Source organism: Branchiostoma floridae, chromosome 8 (genome assembly GCF_000003815.2).
Source record: "Branchiostoma floridae strain S238N-H82 chromosome 8, Bfl_VNyyK, whole genome shotgun sequence".
Lineage (NCBI taxonomy): Eukaryota > Metazoa > Chordata > Leptocardii > Amphioxiformes > Branchiostomatidae > Branchiostoma > Branchiostoma floridae.
Window position 1 is genome coordinate 12,072,504 of NC_049986.1, and position 18,086 is coordinate 12,090,589.

At 41.5% G+C, this 18,086-nt stretch overlaps 1 protein-coding gene across 1 annotated transcript in view; it reads left to right on the forward strand.

Moving 5' to 3' along the window:
- Window positions 1-18,086, forward strand: part of LOC118421754 (mucin-5AC-like) — a 38,536-nt gene that overhangs the window by 9,084 nt on the left and 11,366 nt on the right. Inside the window, exons 14-34 of the mRNA XM_035829255.1 lie at window positions 1,319-1,461; window positions 1,602-1,773; window positions 2,075-2,193; window positions 2,334-2,505; window positions 2,619-2,833; window positions 2,977-3,148; window positions 3,262-3,572; window positions 3,711-3,882; window positions 7,361-7,518; window positions 7,670-7,850; window positions 8,087-8,316; window positions 11,131-11,320; window positions 11,710-11,888; window positions 12,266-12,431; window positions 12,861-13,031; window positions 13,346-13,377; window positions 13,619-13,735; window positions 14,120-14,218; window positions 14,443-14,577; window positions 15,055-15,106; window positions 15,371-15,491. Of these exons, the coding sequence (XP_035685148.1) occupies window positions 1,319-1,461; window positions 1,602-1,773; window positions 2,075-2,193; window positions 2,334-2,505; window positions 2,619-2,833; window positions 2,977-3,148; window positions 3,262-3,572; window positions 3,711-3,882; window positions 7,361-7,518; window positions 7,670-7,850; window positions 8,087-8,316; window positions 11,131-11,320; window positions 11,710-11,888; window positions 12,266-12,431; window positions 12,861-13,031; window positions 13,346-13,377; window positions 13,619-13,735; window positions 14,120-14,218; window positions 14,443-14,577; window positions 15,055-15,106; window positions 15,371-15,491 (3,307 nt within the window). The remainder of the gene's footprint in view (window positions 1-1,318; window positions 1,462-1,601; window positions 1,774-2,074; window positions 2,194-2,333; window positions 2,506-2,618; window positions 2,834-2,976; window positions 3,149-3,261; window positions 3,573-3,710; window positions 3,883-7,360; window positions 7,519-7,669; window positions 7,851-8,086; window positions 8,317-11,130; window positions 11,321-11,709; window positions 11,889-12,265; window positions 12,432-12,860; window positions 13,032-13,345; window positions 13,378-13,618; window positions 13,736-14,119; window positions 14,219-14,442; window positions 14,578-15,054; window positions 15,107-15,370; window positions 15,492-18,086) is intronic.

Consider the following 18,086-nt stretch of genomic DNA (forward strand, 5'->3'; position numbering starts at 1 on the left):
GCCCTTTTGTAAATAGCCTCCTTGAGGCCCCTCACGAACCAATCCTGTTCAGAGTCTAAGATGCGAACTTGGTCCAAAGACACGGAGTGGCCCGTAGATTCGACGTGTATATGCTGAGATACCTCTGGGGATGTTGAGCTGCTACGTCTATGTTCCATGAATCGGGTTTTCAATGGTCGTTCCGTTTCCCCGATGTACGACTCGGGGAAACTGGTGGCAGGTTTCGCCTTCCCGCCATTTATGATTCGCTGCTATCTGACGTCATCCGACGACTTTCGGATTAGTGCAGCGAGTCATTCATCTGAAGAAGGTCTGATTGTTCGGCCGAAAATTTATTGTGAGCTCCTTTTTGTGTTGGAACAAAGTTTAAACTTTTTCAATAAAGACAGAACTGTGTTTACTGATAGTCAGGAAATCAGGAATAAGGAGATACACCTCATATATGTTGTGATGTCTTACAGAGTGGAACATGGTGGACCTACCACTGTAAAGAATGCACCTGCGAGTGTGGACAAGTTGTGTGCCAGCCAATACAATGCCAAACGGTGCCAGTACCCACGTGTGTAAACGGAGCCCAACCTGAAGAAGTGGAGGATCCTTACAACCCCTGCTGCAAGATCTGGCAATGCCCACCACCAGGTAAGATGTTTCAAATGTTACAAACCGCAACAGTCATCTTGTAAGCAATGCCTTTATGTTGTAATAAGCCATTGTTTGATGATTAGACTTCGACTCAGACTTTATTTGGATCTGCAATTAGCTTGACATTTCTGCTAGCTATTCTTCCTGTTGTCCTACATATGGAATACATCATACAATATCATTCGGATTCTTTTGTCGACAGTGAGCACCACTACCACAGGGTCGACAGAAGGCACTACTACTACAGGGTCGACAGAAGGCACTACAACTACAGGGACGACAGTAGGCTCCACTACCACAGGGCCAACAGAAGGCACAACTACCACAGTCACACAATCGACACTTCATCCTTGCTGTGAATGGTCTGAATGGATGAATTCCGATAATATTATCGACACGACTGACAATGAAACATATCCTCACCTGAGGGAGCATTACTACAGTTTTTGCCAGCAGCCAGATGCCATTCAGTGTAGAACTGTTGATACCAATTCTGAAGGTCAGCATCTCGACGTTGCTCAAGCCGGGCAGGTGGGTGTGGTATGCGACGCTTCAGTCGGACTGCTTTGCCTCGGTGAACTGCAACTTGATACGCACGTACCGGTCTGCTTTGACTACGAAGTGCGAGTACTATGCTGTGATCTTTGTACAACTACCGGAGTCCCAACAACCACAGGTCCGGGCACCACAATTATCGTCTCAACAGAAAGCACCACACTCACAGGACCAACAGAAAGCACTACACCTGTCGTCTCAACAGAGGTTACCACACCAACCTCAACATGCCCACCATGTTATTTTCATGGCAATATATATCCGGTGAGTGAATTTTTTTGATCGAAATATTGTGTTTGTTTTTGTTTTGTGAAAAAATCGTGATAAGATAGAACTGTGTTTACTGATTGTCAGGAAATTAGGAATAAGAAGATACACCTCATATATGTTGTGATGTCTTACAGAGTGGAGAATGGTGGACCTACGCCTGTAAAGAATGCACCTGCGAGTGTGGACAAGTTGTGTGCCAGCCAGTACAATGCCCACCGGTGACAGTACCCACGTGTGTAAACGGAGCCCAACCTGAAGAAGTGATGGATCCCTACAACCCCTGCTGCTGGATCTGGCAATGCCCAGGTAAGATGTTTCAAATGTTAAGCACTGCAATATCCATGTTGTAATCAATGCCCTTATGTTATAATAAGCCACTGTGTGATTACACTTTGACTCAGACATTATTTGTATCTAGAATTAGCTTGACTTATGTAAAAGGATAATGGCTTACCTTGTCTGCGTGGGTTCATTATGCGTTCTCGATGATGTTCCGGCACTGTGATTCTTCGTGTAACTTAACATAAGTCATAACTCAACTATTCTACTCTAAGTCTAAGTCTAAGCGTGCAAGCTCTAACTAACGGTGCGTGTCTAAACTTGTCAGGAACCACCACACCTACAGAGACATCGACAACAGGAACAATCACACCTGTCGTCTCAACAGAAGGCACCACACCAACCTCAACATGCCCACCATGTTATTTTCATGGCAATGTTTATCCGGTGAGTGAAGTTTTTTGCTCGAAATATTGTGTTTACTTTTGTTTTGTGAAAGAATTGTGATAAGATAGAACTGTGTTTACTGATAGTCAGGAAATTAGAATTAAGAAGATACACCTCATATATGTTGTGATGTCTTACAGAGTGGAGAATGGTGGACCTACGCATGTAAAGAATGCACCTGCGAGTGTGGACAAGTTGTGTGCCAGCCAGTACAATGCCCACCGGTGACAGTACCCACGTGTGAAAACGGAGCTGTACCTGAAGAAGTGGAAGATCCTAACAACCCCTGCTGCAAGATCTGGCAATGCCCAGGTGAGATGTTTCGAATGTTAAGCACTGCAATATCCATGTTGTAATCAGTGCCCTTATGTTCTAATAAGCCATTGTGTGATTACATTGTGACTCGGATATTATTACCCCACCAGAGGGCACCACACCTACAGAACCTGTGACACCGGGAAGCACCACACCTACAGAGCCTGTGACACCGGGAAGCACCACACCTACAAAGCCAGTGACACCGGGAAGCACCACACCTACCGAGCCTGTGACACCAGGAACAACAACAACAACAGGAGGTCCAATAGACACAACAACCCCAACATGCCCACCATGTTATTTTCATGGCAATGTTTATCCGGTGAGTGAAGTTTTTTGCTCGAAATATTGTGTTTGCTTTTGTTTTGTGAAAGAATCGTGATAAGATAGAACTGTGTTTACTGATGATAGTCAGGAAATCAGGAATAAGAAGATACACCTCATATATGTTGTGATGTCTTACAGAGTGGAGAATGGTGGACCTACGCATGTAAAGAATGCACCTGCGAGTGTGGACAAGTTGTGTGCCAGCCAGTACAATGCCCACCGGTGACAGTACCCACGTGTGAAAACGGAGCTGTACCTGAGGAAGTGGAAGATCCTAACAACCCCTGCTGCAAGATCTGGCAATGCCCAGGTGAGATGTTTCGAATGTTAAGCACTGCAATATCCATGTTGTAATCAGTGCCCTTATGTTCTAATAAGCCATTGTGTGATTACATTGTGACTCGGACATTATTACCCCACCAGAGGGCACCACACCTACAGAGTCTGTGACACCGGGAAGCACCACACCTACCGAGCCTGTGACACCGGGAAGCACCACACCTACAGAGCCTGTGACACCGGGAAGCACCACACCTACCGAGCCAGTGACACCGGGAAGCACCACACCTACAGAGCCTGTGACACCGGGAAGCACCACACCTACCGAGCCTGTGACACCGGGAAGCACCACACCTACAGAGCCAGTGACACCAGGAACAACAACAACAGGAGGTCCAATAGACACAACAACCCCAACATGCCCACCATGTTATTTTCATGGTAATGCTTATCCGGTGAGTGAAGTTTTTTGCTCGAAATATTGTGTTTGCTTTTGTTTTGTGAAAGAATCGTGATAAGATAGAACTGTGTTTACTGATAGTCAGGAAATTAGGACTAAGAAGATAACCTCATATATGTTGTGATGTCTTACGAGTGGAGAATGGTGGACCTACGCATGCAAAGAATGCACCTGCGAGTGTGGACAAGTTGTGTGCCAGCCAGTACAATGCCCACCGGTGACAGTACCCACGTGTGAAAACGGAGCTGTACTTGAAGAAGAGGAAGATCCTAACAATCCCTGCTGCAAGATCTGGCAATGCACAGGTAAGATGTTTCGAATGTTTAACACTGCAATATCCATGTTGTAATCAATGCTCTTATGTTCTAATAAGCCATTGTGTGATTACAATTTGACTCTACCTTATTTGCATCTAGAACTAGATTTCCACGAACACAGACCTTCGCCAAATAATCATGGCTTTATTCAATACTTTAAGGTTTCATTCATGTATTTTTAAAGAGTACCTATTCCAAAAGCAACCGACTGCATGAACGTGTGTTTGCAGTGGTTGGAAGTTCCATTTTATCCATCCCAACTAACCACAGGTAGTGTTATCCACAAACAAATTAAGAAACACACATACATACACAGACGCTGCAGTACAGTAAAAAAACGGTAGGGAAACCATTTTCGAACTTGACCTTAATTTCCACAACAGGTGTTTCCCAAGTTTACATCTTCTCAAGGTATGCTCTTGACAGAGAACAGACCCACATCATAGCTGCTGCACCATGGCACAACTGAAAATATAACCATCTTGGCTAACCGTATTGGTGAAAAGGGGAAGAGAAAAAGGACATGGACAGAAAAGAAAAAAATGGATTGAACACAGCTGTGCAAGGAGACCTGATTAATATGTTTACATGATATGTTTACTTGACCTATATTTCTAACGTCTTTGTTGTGTGTGACCGAAATAAATAGCTAGTTTCCCCGAAATCAGGTCTTACTCTAAAATGTAGGGGATTTGTAAACTTTTCTTGATCAACTATGTAAATAAGCACCTAATTAACATAATTAGCATTCCATTATATAAATGAAATCGGCATGATTTATTTCTAATAATGTTCACCTTCACCAAGCTTCATAATGTTGTATGAAATTCCCATCATGTACCACTATGGAATTATTATATTTTCTCATTAACTATGCAAAGGTAACCTATTGACATTTCTCTCTTTCTCAACTATATATGTAACAAGTTTGAACGTTCTATTTTGGAATGCAGTGGATTTATAAACTTTCTTGATTAATGATGCAAATTAGCTGTTGGTTTGCATCATTAGTATTCCATTATGTAAGCCATCACTAAGGCTATCTACACACCAGCACATACATCAAGTTCCATTTCTCCATAAGACACATGCCAATTTTTTCATTTGAAGTCCAAACACGTTTTCTTTTTTTCGTTCATCCGGTGAAGTGAGGTATGAACCCGGTCATCAGTGTCATTAATCAGCGGTGGGCTGATTAAAGTTTCCGTAGTGGACTTTTTATTGAACTGATAGAAATCAAACTTTGCACACTTCTTGGTCTTGAAACTGGCAATAACTGTGTGAAGTTTCGTTTCTTTTCCAAATGCTTAATAAACTAGAAAGGCCGACATTTGATTGGGTGCAAATACAGCATATTTCAGTCATACCCATTCCCACGCAACATTGGACTGTTCCAAGTCACCCCTGTGCAAAAATGCAATATTTTAACTGTAAGTTATCCCCAAAAGAGAACTAATATTGTGAATTGATTCCAGGTCAAAACATAGCTTGCCCAATATGCCCCGGGCCCATATGGAAGAATATAATCTTCCACAGGAGTGCCAAAGCATAACTGATTTGTTTTTAGAATCGCGGCAGCTCCTATTTTTCCGAAAGTGAAAAATAAAACGCATCTTCCATTCAGAAGATTTTCATCATGAAATTACATGACGCCACTCAACAATTTCCACTACGATAACTAGGCCTAAGTGCCGTTATAATCTCCTTGTGATGTGGGTACATTTATTATTGCGGTGAACTTTTTTTTAATGAAGTATGGCATACGTTTTAATAATTATCAAGCAGGTGCAGGTACTGTGTAGTAGGAGTGTTTTTATTTTTTTTTTCAAGCTAAAACCTGGAGGATAAGAGTTTCTACCTTGTTCAGGGGTTTCTTTTCGGAGGTCACTGGTGATACTCTGGTACTAAGAGTGTTTCATTGGGCTCAAACTCTGGCAGTTTAAAGTTACTTACAATTTGAATGTACAAAGTTTACGTCAAAAAAAGAACAACAACAACACTAGAAGTACCTACATTTGTTCGGGAAAAAATACATGCATTCTCGCCACTGTCAAACTTACGTATCAAAACTAAACGCAAACTGTCCAATTTTCCCGCGTTTTCTGCCAAGTAACATTTTCTCGATTGTCTCAACTAACCCTCAAAGTCAAATCTGCCGAAAATGATTGATAGTGCCATGAGGAATGTTGGTAAATTCATCGACACAGACTTGTATTCTAACGTTCAATGCACGCGTACCGTCCGCTACCGCTCAAATGACCCTGTCTGAACTCCAAATCCTCACAAACTACAATTTTAAACCGGGTACAGGGTGACTTATGGCCACTGTAAGGCTGTAATATGCATCTGTTTGTGTATATACGGGATAGCAAGGCCCCGCTTATGAACATTAACTAGCATTCACCTTCCTCTTCGCTGATTGGCTGGCTCTTTAAATTCAATTAACTCCCGCTCTCCCCAGACCCGCACCTGGCATGTGTGGGCTCTGGGGTCACGGGACTTCACGGGAGAAGGCCGAAAGAAAACCAATTTCCCCCCAGAAAAGTGCAGAAATTAATAATTTGAAATTGGTTTATGCCAAAAATTTTACTTGGATCATTTTACCAACTATCTAATGCCTATCTACACCAAATTTAAGGTCATTCTATTGTAATTCAAGGGTACAGAGGGCCAAAATATACCGTTTTGGTCAAAACATGACCTTTAAACTTCAATAAAATCATTTTAGAGGCAGATATGAAAAAAATGAGAAACAGGCACCTGGGTATTGATCCACTCTACCATTGTGCCACATTTCAGGTCATTCGGTCCCAGAACGACGGAGATTTGACAGGAGAAAGAAAGAAAGAAACATTACGAATACAATATATTTCACCATACCATATATGGTATGGCTGAAATATAATAAATCACGTACTTGGCTATCAATCAAACTGCCTGTTACATAGCAACTTGCTCCATTCTTGTGGCTGTAAAAGATGAACCATTAAGAGTTCAAAAATGAAAATTGGCATGTAAGCTATAGAGACGTGTGTTATTATAAAGGTGGAATTTCCTACAGTAGTTATAAGAGGGTCATCAGAGCTAGAGGAACTTATCTCGTGACAAGCTTCCAGGGGTGAGGTCCTCTTGAAATCAACTCAATTGCTCATAACAATCTGAACAACAAATTGAGATATTTCAATCTCAAGAGGATATATGTCTTTGCCTTTTTGCCAAATTTCAACTCATTCGATGAAAAATTAGCCTGTCATGACACTAGTGACATTACTTTTTGAACCGCCCTGAAATGTCAAGCTAATTCTAGATTCAAATTCATGTATTACAAGTATTCAACTATTCAACTACGCATATTGTACTGGTTATTGGGAACTTCTGTGTGCCTTGACAACAAGCTAGGCAAGGTTCAAAACCTTTAAATCAACGTCAACACAATACAATGTATCCCCCCCGCAAAACCCCCCAGGCCCCCCCTCCCCAGTCCCGACAACTACAGGTTCGGGCCCGGGCACCACAACTGTCGTCTCAACAGAAGGCACCACAACTGTCGTCTCAACAGAAGGCACCACACCAACCCCAACCCCAACATGCCCACCATGTTATGTTAATGGAAATGTAATTCCGGTGAGTAAAGTATTCTGTTCGAAATATTGTGTTTGTATTCGTTTTGTGAAAGAATTGTGATAAGACAGAATTGCGTTTACAGATAATGTAGTTAGGAAATCAGGAATAAGGAGATACACCTCATATACATGTATGTTGTGATGTCTTACAGAGTGGAGAATGGTGGACCAACACTATCACCGCCTGTACTGAATGCACCTGCTTGTGTGGACAAGTTCAGTGCCAGCCAATAAAATGCCCGCCAGTGACAGTACCCGAGTGTGTCAACGGAGCGGAACCTGAATACGTGGAGGATCCTGACAACCCCTGCTGCAGGATCTGGCAATGCCCATGTAAGATGTTTCAAATGTTTAACACTGCAATCTCCACGTTGTAGACAATGTCCCTTTGCCCTAAAAACCCATTCTTGTATTAGACATTGCGTTCGATACAGTGAAAGGTACGGTTTGGAAATGTGACCTTAGCCCATTTGGGAACTTATGTGTACCTTGACAACAAACCAGATAACCAACTTTGATCAATCCCCAACACAATCGTCTACACAACACAATGTGTCATTCCCCATTAGGCGATTGCTTCCTCTACGGAGAGCCCCATTACTCAACCTGTGACGGCAGGAGATTCTCTCACCAAGGGAACTGCACGTACCTGATGGCAAGTCCAATCGGTTCCGACGAGTTTGAGATTTGGGCTCAGAACTTCCCCTGCAGCGGTGCTAAGGCAGGAGTGGCAACTTGCACCAGAAGCGTGACTGTGTTATATGGAGGGTTCGAGGTGGAGCTGGGCAGGACAGGATGGGTAAGATATATTGTATTTGTTTGTACTAGCATCAAAGTGTATTCGAATGTGTCCTCATTGTTGATAAGATGTAATATAAAAGCTATTTCAGGAGGACCAATAGTAATGCCATGGGGCTTTGACGTATTGTGCAAATTATAACACATCTGCTTATGCTTAGCAAATGCTGTCCTGAAAATGGGTGTTATAATTATATTGCATTTAACTAGAGTTCCTCGAACACATATCTTCGCCAAATAAACAATTTCTATGGAAGATAGTTCTTTTTGAATGATTAATGTGTATAAGTCCATATGTTATCTAGTCACATCATGTAGTGGTTGGTTGGATTATGAACATTGTGAGTAGATTAGTCTATTCTGTCGGTGTACATAATGCAGCAAATGTTTTGGCGATGTGAATGAATGTCTTTGCATAATCAGAACAATTTGTACAGGTATGAGGTTACTGTTCTATTTTGTGTTGTCATAATTACTTTCGGAGAGCTGGTTATGTTTTGGGTAGCGTTTGTTTGTATGTATGTATGTATGTATGTATGTATGTATGTATGTATGTAGAAACCAGCAAATTGAAGACCGGCTGAATGGATTGAAGTGATATTTGGTATGTGGGTAGGTCTTGGAAACCTGGAAACCACAGGAAGTCACGCCGATAATTGCATTCGTCACTCACCAAACCCCGGCCACTGTTGTTCCTTCCAATTTATGGAACTTTTTAACTCACCAAGGGTCATCTAAGGGCCATATGTAAGGATTGCTACGACCCCCGCCTTGGTGAACGTTTGTTTCAATCTCATGAAAATAGAAAGTGAAGTTTTGCAGTCGCGAGCTAAGTCAGAGGTATTTTACAGAGTCCAAGGTTATGATTTCTGCGACTGTCCGATGACAGCCGCCTGTCACCTTTGGCGATTTGTATTTCTCGCAATGATGTCAGTTCTTTCTAGCCGACCTTTCCCTTACAACATGACATCTCTGTTAAGAGTTGAGGAATGCGTGGATAATTGACGGTGACCCTTTTGACCTAAGTGCTGTTCTTCAACATGTTGCGTTTGTCTTGTCCCAGCACTTGGTCACTTGTTGTTTTAACCTAGTTCACAGATGTAAGTACTATGTGTTACAAGCCGTCATTGTTCAATTATGTTATATTACTGACTTTACATAGTACTTATTCGTTTGTTTAGACCCATGTAGTGTTACTGGCACATGGAACACCAAGTTTCCTTGCAGTCCATCATAAGAAAATACACCTGAAGTGTCTCGTAGATATTAGCTCTACATCTTTATATCAGGTGATATTCGTCAAGTTCCCTCTACTACATTTTTACCGTTCCCATGATATAGTGTTGCTTTTATTGTTGATCTGTATATAGATATAAGCAACACTTGTATATAGATATGTTATATTTCAACTGCTATGAATCCTTTGCTGTGTGCCGTCGTATTGACATCAATTCAGCAAGCTATTTAATTGCTTAATTTTATAGATACGTGTTGGACACGGTCAGGCTTTGTATTTTGCTAACATGAACCATGACCATTTATAGGCATTTTTTCAGCCAGTAGTCTCTACCAGACTCCATCCTGGCGGAATAGTACACGGATGACCTAGTAACATCCCTGGTCAATCAGAATTTCATGCTTCCAAGACAACGTCTGTTTATCAGGGAGCCTCTGCTTTCACGGGCTCCTTTGACCTACTTCTTCTCTATTTTTAGACATCTATGGGTCGATTCAAGTCCTTTCAGGTGACTCCGTCACAAGTATTTTTCAACCGTTATAGAAGTTTCCCTAAGTAATTATATTAAATACAGAGTGATTTATATAATTTGCATCTCATTATGTTGATAATCATCCAAAGTACCTACCTACCAAAAACAAAAAATATCCATCAATCCCCTCAGGAGTTATCCATCTAAAAAGTTACGAAATATAACACCCACTGCAATTCCAAACAAGCTGCTAGGGGGCCCAAAATTAGACCATTGACTCCTAGTACCAACAGCTATCCACCAGTAAAAAATCACGAACCTAGCACTTCTGGAAAATTTAGGCGCAAACTTTGATGCTCACTTGCAGTACCAAAACAATTTGCCAGGAGGCCCATTATCGAACTTGACCTTCCTTTCTGTGTCCCCTACCTATCAACCAAATATCATTAACATCCATCAAGAACATCTCGAGTTATCTTGCTTACAGACAAACGCACTTACATACAAAGCCAGCTACAGCACCATAGGTAAAAGGTAGCTAAACCATTCTCGCACATGGCAATCCTTTCCACAGCCGCTACAGACCTGCCAAATATCGTGGAAATCGCCCAGCTACATTTTGACTTATGCCTCCCGAAAAAACACCAAAAAAAATACCAAGCTCGCTAATGTACCATAGGAAAACGCCAGGTAACCCATTTTCGAACTTGGCATGCCTTTAAACAACCGCTACACACCTGCAAAAAATAAAAAAGTTCCATCCACAATTTCTCGAGTTATATCCTGTTGACCTACATACAGACCCAAGTCGGCAAAAACATAAGCTTCTTGGCGAAGCTAATTAAGTAAATAGAATATGCAAAAGCCTGGACATTTTCATGATGATTAACAATGATACCAATGATGCAAGACGCTGATTGCAAGTTTTACCGTGACCTTCTCAGTATCAGGAAAGTTCAATACTTTATGTGTGCATTTGAGGTACGTCTATTGAAACATGGACATAACATGTCAGTAGTTAAAACGGGCAAAGAAAAGATTGAGAATGAATTTGACATTCGTCCTGTCATATTGATTCTAATTGATGGTATTCTCGTTTGTCCTAGGTTATAGTGAATGGCCAACCAATGAGGCCCCCTGTGACCGTCGGTGGAATGACCATCACCCGACATGGCTACCACACCATGCGCGTTGTCATAGACGCACTTGGTGTGATAGTCAACTACATTGAGCTGAACTACATCGCCTCTATCTATATCCCGCCCGAGTTCTTCGAAGACATCGAGGGTCTCTGTGGTAAGAAAGAAAACTTAATGTTGTAACACAATTTTTCTAGTCTGTGTAACACAAACTCCGCTGTCCAGGGCTGTAACTAGCCCCTCCCTAGTGGGCCGGCGGATGATTGGCGGGCTGCTATAAGCGAGATTTAATCAGGCTACAATTTTTCCACATAATAGTTTGTACTAATTGGTACCCAAGCGACACTTTTTCAAACCGCAGATGGGCAGACACATAGACAGTGAATTACCAATTGCTTAGTCATCATTGTCAACGCTAATGATACTAATGTTACTTCTAAAAGGGAGCCCTTACTTGATTGGTGAAAAATAAAGAAAATCATGATATGTGTATATGTCAATAGAAAAGTAGAAGGAACCTGATGAGTAGATTTTCTTGACGTGTAGGTTTCTATGACAACGACCAATCAAATGACTTCACACTGACGAATGGAACCGTGACGACCGACACTGAAGAGTTCGGCTATGATTGGCTGGTTGATAGTGAACTCGAGGACTGTTACACCAACGAAACAGTTTGCGTACTCGGAAACGTCACAACGCCATGCGACACCCTGGCAACCGACGTATGTTTTGTCATTCTAAAAACACATTCCGTCGCATCTTAGCTTTGATAAATAAAGAATGCTTTTCAACTACGTCACAAAAATGCGTCTATAACATACTTAAAGGGGGTAACGTTAGATACAATACGTTGTGTCTGATATCACTGACAATCCATATATGTCATATGTTAAGTATGATATCATTGATAATGGATGTTTACTACGCTCAATTATTCTGTTGTTTCCCACCCAGCTATTTCAGTCTGGAGTACAATAAATTAGTAATCTTTAAATTTCTAGCTAGGCCATAAGTATTGCTTGTTACATGGATATGATCCTTTGACCGTCGGTTTGCCTCATCCTTTGGTATCTATACACAAAATGTTGTATTTTTACAGGTATTTGAGCCTTGTCACGACCTGGTTGACTACCACCAGTACCTAGAGGATTGCGAGTTCGACGTGTGTTTCGAGACGTCCCCATGTTTCACCATCACTGCCTACGCCATGGCATGTCTGGCGCAAGGCGTGTGCATAGACTGGAGGGACCTCGTACCAGAGTGCCGTAAGTACTCAACATGAAATTTGCTTAACAGTAAACATTCGTCGGATTTCGCGTCGATGGTGTTCAGGGGCTGATAACCACTTTGATATCTTCCTTCAAGTGCAATTGTTATAATCTCCAAGGAAGGAAAGCAAAGTCGCAACGTTTCTAAAGCTCTCCATTTCACCAAGCAGCGGTCTTTCTAGAAACTATCTAGTTTATAGAAAGGTCTTTCTACGTTTGCTTGGGGAACACAATTGTGAACTGCCACTCGCGATTTATTGGAAGTTCAGAACATTAACACGAATATAACCGTGAGTGGATTTGTTACAGAAACGCTATGAAAATTACCATTTTATAATTTCTGGTAGCATTGCTTTCAAGACTGAGCCTTTTTCTTTCATCGTCTCATGAATACAATCCTGTTTATCCTCCGCATTTTGTTTGTAGCATCCCAATGTCCGCCGGACCGAATCTACACCCCCTGCGGAACCACCTGCCCCGTCACCTGCCAGGACCAAACTGTCTCCTGCGGCAGCGGCTTCATGGAGGACTGCGCGTGTCCGGACGGCTTTGTGTTGGATGTGACGACAGGAGACTGTATTCTCAGTACGGACTGCGGTAAGTACAGCAATCATCAATGGCAGGACAACGATGAATTGACGATTAGCAAAATACTGAGAACTGTATTCTGTCTGTGCTGATATGTGTCGTTTGACGCGCGCACGTCGTGTTTCTCAAATTCTATAACGTTACAAAAGACGTTATCAGCATTACAAGTCATTGATTGCTTCACAGTGCCAGTTATCAAAAACTTTTGTATGGTTTTATTGTATATGAATCCGTCTATGCAGACTTTGGGTCTGACGTGATTCTATTTCATTCTATGTTGTTAACCCAGAAGGGACACCGATTTTGTGTATATTTTTCTACAGCTTGTGTGGATCACAACAACGTCCCACATCAGGTACGTTGACTATATATACTACAAGATGAAGATGAAGAATACATAGTAACATTCAACTTATTTCAGATTTCCTTCCCTGCAGTACAAGTTGATGAGTATCTCAGATCTGCTAGACTGGCGTGTTCCAAAGCTTGTTCAGATTATATTGTGTAAAAGTAGAGTAAGGCTCAGGCCAATAGAAGGATTAAGGGCAAAAATGTCTCTTGCTTATCTCTAACAACATTGACACATTTCTATCTAGCCCGGAGAGTCCTGGAACGAGGGGCCCTGTCGTGTCTGCACGTGTGAGGAGACGTCCAGTGGGGATTACATCGAGACTTGCCATGACATCACCACATGTCCGACTTCCTGTCCCCCGGTAATTCATTATTACTCATTCAGTATATTGACGTTTGAGAATGTCGGGTCTTCGAATATGTATTGTCTCTGCTAAAAAAGGAGATTAATGTTTGAGTGAAGCACTGCTTGTTCTCCATACATTGTCTATGGTGGAATATACAGTAAGCTTAAGACAGGACTACGTATTTCAAGACCAGCAAAGCCGAGAGCAGACTTACCTTTGTAGACTCTATACATCGTATGTGTAATAAGGGATTTTAACGATACTTCAACGGGTAAGTTCACTCTAAAACTAGGAAGAACGAAACATGGTGTCAGAAGTGGGATGTACTGACATGGAGCAATGAAGTCATTGTATAACAATATGTACAGATTTGTGCTAACATGGGTTTTGTGTCTAAAGTGTCACACCCTGGTGAACAGTCCAGGGACGTGTTGTGGCGAGTGCGTCCCGACTTCGTGTTGTGAGGTAACCAGCGACGGCAGCGTCATCGACCATGCTGTAAGTATACTAATAGCGATCGCACGCCATAACTTTATCTTGAGACTGTTTTTTTTACACATTTTACACAATTTAGTTCTCTTAATGTGATCATAATACGAATTGCACTTTTTTTATAGTTGACATTCTGACATTCTAATCTCAGCAATATCACCCTCAGGAGCTTTTGAGTAAACTTGTGTGGTTAACAGCACACGATAACAGTTTCTATTTTCTGTCCGTAGGTCAACTCGACCTGGTCTCCAGGGGACGATGCATGTGAAATATGTGAGTGTCGGGAGCTGGCTACCACGGGAGAGGCGTTCGAGGTCTGCTCCACCATCCACTGCCCTAACCCTGGACCCACACACTGTGATGAGGTAATCAAGTAAACGTGAAAAAGTGTGCAGTTGTTATAATCAACCACGTAGAGAATATATCTGTTGTTCCTGCCGTATCAGTTTGGGTACCGGTAGGCAAAACGTATCGTTAATAGTTGGCTATCATTAATAGTTGGTAGAGACGCCACTAACATTTGATATGGATAAATGGCCAGCTCAGTGCGACCATACAACTATAACAACAGGATTGTCTACATATCGGTATCGAATTCCTACTGCACTAGCAACATGCGTCATGCTGTTGATGAATGAATACTGTCTACTACTACACCATCAAAGTGATTCACCCCATATTTAAGATATCTTGCATGTACATAATATATAATCTACAAGAATTAAAGATGACCCTAATCAATATCAATAGAATGCCAAACTTTCCTTAATACTGTCTGTGAATTTTTACAATGGACCTTTACATATAAAACGTAAGTAATACGAGCTTGTATTTTCCTATAGGGGTACCTTGTGACCGAGCCGACAGATGACGGATGCTGCAACATCTCACGCTGTAAGTCATCAGCTATCAAAACAGTTCTGTGCCAGTTATAAGGGCAGAAGTTATTTCTATGGTAATCTTATGTTGAGGATGCTATTTAGAATGATGAGTTACAAAGTTATGTGGACTACAAAAGACCTATGGAACGAATAGTTCGAACACAGAACGTAATTTCCTATTACCATAACGTTGGGGAACAACATCATATAGATCTGGCAATTAATAACAATGAAAACAGAACAGTACCTAATCATCATTCTTTCCCGATGCGTGTAGGTGTACCACCACCACACAGCACCTGTTACCGGTACGAGAACCAGACGCAGCTGACCGTGAACGACTGCACCAGTTCAGGACCAGTCACCATCTCCTGGTGCGAGGGAAGGTGCCCCAGCGGGTAAGAACACGGACCACCTTATGAAACCGCCAAATAGCAATTACTCAAGCAATTGGAAATGATCACGGTAACGGTCACACGTTTCAGATAACATCCATTGTCTTTCGTAAGTGTCACTGACTTATTACCTGGATGTCTAAACTTCATCGACGATCCTTATGGATCGTTTTGCATACTAGGCAACTTTGGTTAAAGCAGGGGGCAAGCCAGTCATCACCATGACAACACAGGCAGTAAACAGTAGTGTTGACATGGCAACTATTACAGCAGGTCCCGTGTTTGGGACAGTCACACCTCAAGAACCCTTAACACTTATCGGAAAGAGTAGGGGTCCTTCCCGGTGAGAGTGGTTCAAACCTTACGGTCTGGTCCTCAATGCGTCTAAGACACGCTAAGGGTCTAAATCAGGGGTAATACAGGGCTACCTGGAAAATCGCGTGTATCTCAAGTTTGGAGCGGTCAATTAACTTCAAATTTTCAGGAAAGTTCAACCAAATACCCAAGAGTCCGACAAAGTTGTTACCTTCGAGAAAAATCTGCATAATATATCCATAATTGATAATGATATTGGATCCATTTGACTCACTGAATATTGGCCTACACTCAGCGCTTCCGGTCAGAATTGGGACATGAAATTTTCAGAGGATGTGGCGAAAGTTGTACTCTATCGGAATGTCGAGAGCTGTACACTCCAGAATATAAGATAATTCTTAGATTTCAAAATATTAATATCATTTTAGGGGTGGCTATGACTTTTCCTACCAATAGCCAAATACACAATAATAAAATAGAGATGGGGACTCGACATTCATATAAACCAACTTGTTGCGTATTGTTTGCACCCAATTTCAACACTGTAGCCCAAAGCCAAGCGCTAAGTGTGGGGTTTTAAAGTTTAAAAGTCAAAATTCTAGTAAATTTCCTTCTTTGTGCCCATCAATCATCATCAATCACGCTGACAGCCTGTCATCTGTGAATAGACTAATTGCTTTCGCACCTACGCTCAAAGTAATTACAGGCAATTATTTTAAATTATGCATAGAAGGCCTACAGCACTACACCAGTCAAATGGTATCCATTCAAGTCCAAATTACAAAGCTGTCTCAACTAGTAGGTTATATAGAGACAAGGAAGCTAGTATGTATTTCAATCTCATTGTTTCCAAAACTGCATTTTCGAAGACTACAGGTACATGGTAAAATGGATTGACAGAAAAAGGAGGACTAATTAATGTTGATGAAGGTTAGACATCAAGTCAACAAGATACTCATTGAACTGTGCATTTGTCATTTCAGCAAATTTTGTTTTCAAAATGAATGAATGCTTCAGTAATTGTGCTCGGAATTATAACAGTATCAGCCAAACAATCACCAAACAACCCCCCCCCACCCCGAAAAAAACCCACTGAAATCCCAACTTACAGACCCTACAGTTTTCCAATACCTGGGTACAGAAAAGACGACACTCATCTGTATGAAAAAGTTCCTTTTATTTCAGAATCAAATCAGAATTTCATACAACAAAACTGTTCTTTCTCTGAATTATATTCGCTTGGGTGCACATTAGCCTAGTTACCAGACTCCAGCCCAATCTCAAAAATACCTATCGTGTTGGGATATTTTTTAGATTAGGCTGGGGTCTAGTTGCACATTGGGTCACTAATTGTACTCTCCAAACAGAGGTTCGGCCCGGTTGTTGTTTTTCTTTACATGTTTCTAGGCATTTTGCAGGCTTTCAATTGTGTACAGATTTCTCATGATCAGAGTCCAGACAAAAGCGCCTACAAACACGTCAAAAACATCAGGAGCCAAACCTCTGTTTGGAAAAAAAATGAGTAGATACAAACAAAACTGACGATTCATTAAATAAATGTGTTACAAGAAAAATCTGGCATTATTAGAAAGATTTTCAGAGGATATAGCGCAGTATATAGAAGGGATTCTAAAGAGTTATAATAACGACGACCCCATTGGCTTTTTCACAGACTGAGACAAGAAGTCGGCAGCTCCTGATGTGTATTCAGCCGTCTGATATAAATGCTTCTAACATGCAACTATCATAAATTTTCTGCAGAAGGAATATTTTGTTTCTGGTTTCTTGGCATTCTATCATTTCAACGAGATACTGTGGTTTCAAATGGACACCATGCTTTCACTTTTGAAGTTGATGACGTAAATGTTACATGATGCATGTGATGATAGCTTTGGAAGTACACAGCCATTGTTTGGTCACCAACATGCATTCAACTTCAAGTATAAGTTGACTTTCACTGAGTCTAAACAAGACAAGCTTAAAGTGAGAGAAAATCTCAATTTATCAAGTTAAACCTCCTTGGCCAAATCAAACAGGTACAAATGAGTATCTGTATCTGTATCTATATAGCCGGAATAACAGCCGTTCGGCGGAACACACCAGCTTCGCAGGCACGCGGCGCAGCAGCAGCTGGTTATATTACACCGGACGACCCGTCACACCTAACTAACAACAAGTAATAAGTTGTTTAGAAGCTTATCAAGAAGTGTGGTTTGTCTGTATTGTTACCAGGATGGTAGAACAGAAGATTGTTCTGACAAGCGCGCTTCGAATTTCTGGAAA